Source organism: Engystomops pustulosus, chromosome 8 (assembly GCF_040894005.1).
Source record: "Engystomops pustulosus chromosome 8, aEngPut4.maternal, whole genome shotgun sequence".
Lineage (NCBI taxonomy): Eukaryota > Metazoa > Chordata > Amphibia > Anura > Leptodactylidae > Engystomops > Engystomops pustulosus.
The window spans coordinates 45,797,893-45,805,053 of NC_092418.1; the positions used below are offsets into that span (position 1 = coordinate 45,797,893).

Sequence of the window (7,161 nt, forward strand, 5' to 3'; positions counted from 1 at the left end):
CAATGTTATATTTATTGCTATGTAATCTCACCCATTGACATTGATAATTTATCACACAACAGTTTTGACATGGCAGTATTTTGGTCAGTATTTTACATAATTATTTATTAACAATAAGAAATTGATCCTAAACGCAGAAAATGTACAAATGTACGAAGTTTTATGCCGCACTTGCCACTTCCGGTAAAGGGGGCCTGACAGGTACAGGGAAGAGGCAGAGCAAATGGGTTCCACCAGATTGAACAACTTTCACACCAGGTTTTTAGCATAAAGACTTTCTATAATTGACTATAGCCACTCATCATATATTACACGAATACTACGCAAAAGTAAGGGGCTATTAAGACTGGCATGAAAAAAGCCGGTCTTGATAAATGCTACTTTCACACAAACGTGTGATTTCTCCAGTCCTGTATTTCCGTACTTTATAAATCAGTATGAGCTTGTATATATACATGACGTTTTTCATCCATATATGCACATATGTCACCGTATCCGTATAATATACAGTAGGCTGGCAATTGATGGATGGCTGACTATTGACTGCTGACAGAATTCACCTCCCACTGGTTCTGCATACTGCACATATATACAGCGCAACCGTATGCAGCCTGTATGTAACCTGCATCTTATACTCTAGACACAAATACATGAGAAATTTTATACGGCTCAAAAACGGTACAGTACGGAGGACAATACAGCCATTCAATGAAACGCTGTATTCCCAATTAAAAAGAATGGTTACCCATAAATAGGGGCGTTTTCACCGTATGAATGTAGCCTCAATACAGATACATTTTCTGTTTAATACACTTAGTAAACTGGCTATTTCAGGATGAAATGTACAAACATTTGCTCATGAGGTACCAGAATAGTGAAACCCCCTAACAACAAGAAATCTAGAATCCTCAAATAATTTATAGTTAACCCACTCATTTCAGGGTGACTACAACTAATTGACATGTTTAATGTATTGGGACTGGTGTTAAAGAATTGATCAGAGTGGTTTTCTGTCACAAGGAAATAATAAATTGCTGAAGAAGCCTTTTAACTTTTTACTAAGCCAATCAGATTTTTAGGGACTGAGGCACAAGGATGACACAGCAGTAATGGAGAAGGGCTGGAACTTTGAAATTCCATTATAAAAAGGAAGATCCATCAGTATGGCTTCACTGTCCTTCCCAGTGTATAGCAGCACTAGACAAGCCAGCCATCATGGTTCATTGGACTGCTGAAGAGAGAGCCGCCATTACCTCCACATGGAGCAAGGTCAATGTTGAGAAGGACGGCCAAGAGACCCTGGCCAGGTAATACCAACGTTTAACCACTGATATCTGACTTATTATGTGTTCAATAATATGATATGATATAGCCATTTTAAAAAGGTGGGTATAGTGCTATTATTTTTACTTACAGCTGTAGATTAGATTGACTACACTATAACAAATTGTTTCTTTAATCTCATAGCAATTAATAATAATACTATGTGGTATATTTGAGTGTTATACTCTATTTGCTATTCAATTAAATAAAGATGGTGTTTATACTGTAAAATGTGGAAAACTAGCAGAATATTTATTGTTTTTTTCTTCTTCTTATAAATGATAGGCTGCTTGTTGTGTACCCCTGGACCCAGAGATACTTTAGCTCTTTTGGAAACCTCTCCAATGCCACCGCCATCAATGGCAATGCCAAGGTGAAGGCTCATGGCAAGAAGGTGCTGACAGCTGTTGGCAGTGCCATCCAGCACCTGGATGATGTCAAGCATCACCTGGCTGCCCTCAGCAAGTCCCATGCCCAGGAGCTCCATGTGGACCCCGAGAACTTCAAGGTATATTATTTACAAGTAACAGTAACATAAAAATGTTGCTTTCTATATCTATAAATTGCTTTAAATCTTCTTAAAAACAGAGCTTAAAACAGAGAGGGATATTAACTACACATATATACTTTGTTAATATGTCATACAACTACTGTTATTTATTTTTGGAAGTAATCACATACCATTGGACATTTATGTTAAGATAATATTCTTCTCTTCATCCACAGCGTCTGGGAGAAGTCCTGGTCATTGTCTTGGCAACCAAGTTGGGATCTGCCTTCACCCCTCAGGTCCAGGCTGCCTGGGAGAAGTTCATCAATGTCCTGGTGGCTGCTCTGAGCCACGGATATTTCTAAATCACTGTGTTGTTTTTTTGATCAATGTGTTCTGAGTCACTTGCAAATGTCAGTAAAATAAAGTTATTTTGAAATATATTTTGTTTGTCTATTTAACTCATGTCCAGGGCTGCAAGATTTGGTATTGAGGGAGAGCAGAGCTCAATCAATTAGGTCTTAAGCCCCTTCTACACTGGCGTTTTTCACGCGCGAGTTCTGCGCGTGCATTTGACGCGCAGAACTTGCATTGCACTCTGTCCCATTATATTCAATGGGTCTTTCTCCATTAGCGTTGTTTTTGACGCGCGTGCTTGCGTTCGTTTGCACGCGCGTCAAAATCGTAGCATGCTCTATTTTTGCGAGTCACGCGCAATTTTCACGCCCCATTCAAGTCTATGGAGATGCATCAAGAACGCATTGCACTCGCAATCATTGCAAGTGCAATGCGAGTGCAATGCGTTTTAAACGTAAGGGTTGCTAGAAGACCAGAATAACAGTATTTCCCCTGCTCGCGAACGATCATTTAATTAAAAAAACACAGTGAAGAACAGTGAAGAATAGAATAAAACCAGTGAACACAGTGAAAACAGTGACCACAGGATCATTTAAGAGAAAAACACAGTGCAGAACACAGTGCAGAATAGATTACAGATGTTCGGCACATCTGCTTACTTGTCGGGAGATACGCGCGGAACGGTGCGGCCAAAATAGCATGTGAAGAACAATATATATGTGTGAAGAACACATTGCAGATGTATTTAAACATCTGCAATGTGTTCTTCACACATATATCTGTAATCTATTCTGCACTGTGTTCTGCACTGTGTTTTTCTCTTAAATGATCCTGTGTTCACTGTTTTTATTCTATTCTTCACTGTTCTTCACATCTGCTAACTTGTCGGGAGATAATATACACGGGGAACAGTGAAGAATAGATCGCAGATGTTTGCAACTTATCAGAAGACATTATTTTTTAATTAAATAACCCATTTTAATCCCAAACCATGGTCCCTTTGAAAAATGCTCGATTCTCCCATTGACTCGCGCGTGAAAAATGCGCCGAAAACGCAAAAAAAAACGCTAACAACACGCGCGTGAAAAACATCAGTTTTTCACGCATTGCACCCTGACGTGAAACGCAACGCTAGTGTGGAAGAGGCCTTAGTGGGAAGTGCTGCCAGGAGAAAATTGTGAAGTGAAGTTCTATAAAAGTAAAGGAATAGATTTGTGTAAAAGGACTGAAATCTGATGGTGACATGTTTAAACAGGTAATCAACTTTATTTTTCACATACAAAATATTTTGACAAACAGTAACCAGTTTAAAAACACTTAAAAAGTGTAACAAAGTGCACAAACAAAAAAGACTCATTGAGATGAATAGTATCAAATCATTCCAAATAAACCACCCTGACTGCAAAGTAAAAATAATAATGGTGTTGGTAAGTTGAGTGGCATGGTAATATAAATCTCCTACACAAAGGTATCAATCAAACATAAATCAATGCATCTAACCTGTATACAGATGAAATCATAGCTGTTTACCGAACCAAAACACCAAAGGCAGCCAGGGGGTTGTAGTGCCCCACGCGTTCCGTCACCTAAAGTGACTTCATCAGGGGAGAGCAGTAGAGTGAGTGAGTGTGGTGGCTTTTATGGCAGCAATGGGAGTCCCCTCTACTGCAGATGCTCAGCCCACATCCGATTAGTGGGCTGGAAGTATAAAGTGTCACAGTTAAATTTATGCATACGCAAGGTAAGATGAGCCAGAATCGAGTTTTATGTGCACTTGTAAAGAACCACCACTATATTGTGAAGCACCACAATCATATTTATGCGCACGGTCCAGAAACCAGTAGTGCGCGTGTGCAAGCCTGTATAGTCAAAGTGTTTGTAGGAGGACGAACAACACAGCGCATTCATCATCGCTGTGACAACCAGTGCATATTCATAAGTAAGCTAACAGTGTTCATTTACAAAAGTTGTGTATTACAAGAAAAACCATTATATACCAATATCGATTGTAAAAACAAACTGGACCATATTGACTGTTAGAGAAAATAAATCAAAACATGTATATACATTTTAACAATTATTGAAACAAGCATAGAGACTTAGAAAGCATATAGCAAAGAAAAAAAAATCATAAATATGTAAAATTATTATAATTTGACACACAGATTTTAATTATTCGGCACCTCTTCACTGGGTTCTCACTATACGGCGCATATACATAGGGTTCTCACCATACAGCGCATCTACACAGAGTGCTCAATATACAGTGCATATACACAAGGTTCTCACTATACGGCCCATATGCACAGAGGTTTTACTATACAGCACATATACGCAAGGTTCTCACTAAGCGGGGCATATACATTAGGTTCTCACTGTACAGCGCACATAAAAATGCGGCGCATATTAGAATATCTAATGGTATTACGATTTGTTGTAAGTGCAAAACGGACACACATTCAGATACTGCCTGCAACCAAATGCGGGACCCCCATTGCATCAAGGCCACAGCCACCACACCAATAACATATGGAAAGAAAAAAAATTATAGCAAACACAAAGGTAAATAACATGATTTATATTGTGCTCTTCCAAACAGAGCTGACTGGGTCACATGGTATGCATGTTGCCATAAGCTACTAGTTAAGGATATTTGGCTGATCTGTGAAATTTCAGGATGCTAAGAACTGAGATCCATTGTACTACAGATGAACAGTACAACATGTTCCCCAGTAAATCTCTATGGCGCAGGGGGGGATAATTCAGCACCGTACTTGGCTATCTCAGTCAGTGCCATAGACAGTGAATGGACACATGTGCATACACCCCTCCTCCCACTCCATTCATTTTGGATACAACAGACCCCCATTCCTGTGACCCTTTCATACTGCAGCCGTATTCTGATTTTAACTCCTCACCTTCCAAAGGCCATAACTTTTTATTTTGCCATTCCCAGAGCCAGGGCCGGATCAAGGTTGGTGGGGGCCCCTGGGCGCAAAATATGGTGGGGGCCCCCATCGAATGTAGTCCAGACAAGGAACAGCAATCGCTACATACCACTCCCCAGCAACCGTTGTATCCAGCTCCCCCAGCAACCGCTGTATACAGCTCCCCCAGCAATCACTATATACAGCCCCCCAGCAATCACTATATACAGCCCCCAGCAATCACTATATACAGCCCCCAGCAATCACTATATACTGCTCCCCCAGCAATCACTATATACAGCTCCCCAGCAATCACTGTATACAGCTCCCCCAGCAACCACTATATACAGCTCCCCCAGCAATCACTGTATACAGCTCCCTTAGCAATCACTGTATACAGCTCCCCAGGCAATCACTGTATACAGCTCCCCCAGCAATCACTGTATACAGCTCCCCCAACAACTGCTGTATACAGCTCCCCCAGCAACCGCTGTATACAGCTCCCCCAGCAACCGCTGTATACAGCTCCCCCAGCAACCGCTGTATACAGCTCCCCAGCAATCGCTGTATACAGCTCCCCCAGCAACCACTATATAGAGCTCCCCCAGCAATCACTATATACAGCTCCCCCAGCAATCACTATATACAGCTCCCCCAGCAACCACTATATACAGCTCCTCCAGTAATCACTATATACAGCTCCCCCAGTAATCACTATATACAGATCCCCCAGCAATCACTATATACAGCTCCCCCAGCAATCACTATATACAGCTCCTCCAGCAATCACTATATACAGCTCCCCCAGTAATCACTATATACAGCTCCCCCAGCAATCACTATATACCGCTGTATACAGCTCCCCCAGCAATCACTATATACAGCTCCCCCAGCAATCACTATATACAGCTCCCCCAGCAATCACTATATACAGCTCCCCCAGCAATCACTGTATACAGCTCCCCCAGCAATCACTGTATACAGCTCCCCAGCAATCACTATATACAGCTCCCCCAGTAATCACTGTATACAGCTCCCCCAGCAATCACTGTATACAGCTCCCCCAGTAATCACTGTATACAGCTCCCCCAGTAATCACTGTATACAGCTCCCCCAGTAATCACTGTATACAGCTCCCCCAGCAATCACTATATACAGCTCCCCCAGCAATCACTATATACAGCTCCCCCAGCAATCACTATATACAGCTCCCCCAGTAATCACTATATACAGCTCCCCCAGCAATCACTATATACAGCTCCCCCAGCAATCACTGTATACAGCTCCCCCAGTAATCACTATATACAGCTCCCCCAGCAATCACTATATACAGCTCCCCCAGTAATCACTGTATACAGCTCCCCCAGCAATCACTATATACAGCTCCCCCAGCAATCACTATATACAGCTCTCCAATAATCACTATATACAGCTCCCCCAGTAATCACTAAATACCGCTGTATACAGCTCCCCAGCAATCACTATATACAGCTCCCCAGCAATCACTGTATACAGCTCCCCCAGAAATCACTGTATACAGCTCCCCAGCAATCACTATATACAGCTCCCCTAGCAATCACTGTATACAGCTCCCCCAGCAATCACTATATACAGCTCCCCCAGCAACCACTGTATACAGCTCCCCCAGCAATCACTGTATACAGCTCCCCAAGCAACCTCTATATACAGCTCCCCCTATATACTGTCCCCCGATAATAACTATATACAGTCCCCCTAAAATAACTATACACCCCTATAATAACTATATACTGTCCCCCTATAACTATATACAGTCCCCTATAATAACTATAGACCCCTATAACTATATACAGCCCCCTATAGTAACTATATACCCCTATAACTATATACTGTCCCCCTATAACTATATACACCCCCTATAATTACTATATACTGTCCCCCTATAACAATATACAGTCTCCCTATAATAACTATACACTCCTATAACTGTATACAGTCCTCCTATAATAACTATACACCCCCTATAATAACTATATACCCCCCTTAAACTATATACAACCCCTATAACTAAATACAGACCCCCTA

General features: G+C 41.5%; 1 protein-coding gene across 1 annotated transcript; it reads left to right on the forward strand.

Annotated features, from left to right (window-relative positions):
• Nucleotides 1-982: 982 nt before the first annotated feature.
• On the forward strand, nt 983-2,200 carry LOC140076232 (hemoglobin subunit beta-2-like). Its single transcript, XM_072122747.1, has 3 exons — nt 983-1,307; nt 1,609-1,831; nt 2,050-2,200. The coding sequence occupies exons 1-3, from the start codon at nt 1,216-1,218 to the stop codon at nt 2,176-2,178; spliced, it is 444 nt and encodes a 147-aa protein (XP_071978848.1). The 5' UTR covers nt 983-1,215; the 3' UTR covers nt 2,179-2,200.
• Nucleotides 2,201-7,161: the final 4,961 nt, after the last annotated feature.

What these genes read in the sequence shown, in the direction of transcription:
- LOC140076232 (XM_072122747.1), top strand. Translation starts at nt 1,216, where the DNA reads ATGGTTCATTGGACTGCTGAAGAGAGAGCCGCCATTACCTCCACATGG. An exon ending in GGCCAAGAGACCCTGGCCAG is followed by an intron (nt 1,308 to 1,608) that starts GTAATACCAACG and finishes TATAAATGATAG; the next exon opens with GCTGCTTGTTGTGTACCCCT. An exon ending in TGGACCCCGAGAACTTCAAG is followed by an intron (nt 1,832 to 2,049) that starts GTATATTATTTA and finishes CTTCATCCACAG; the next exon opens with CGTCTGGGAGAAGTCCTGGT.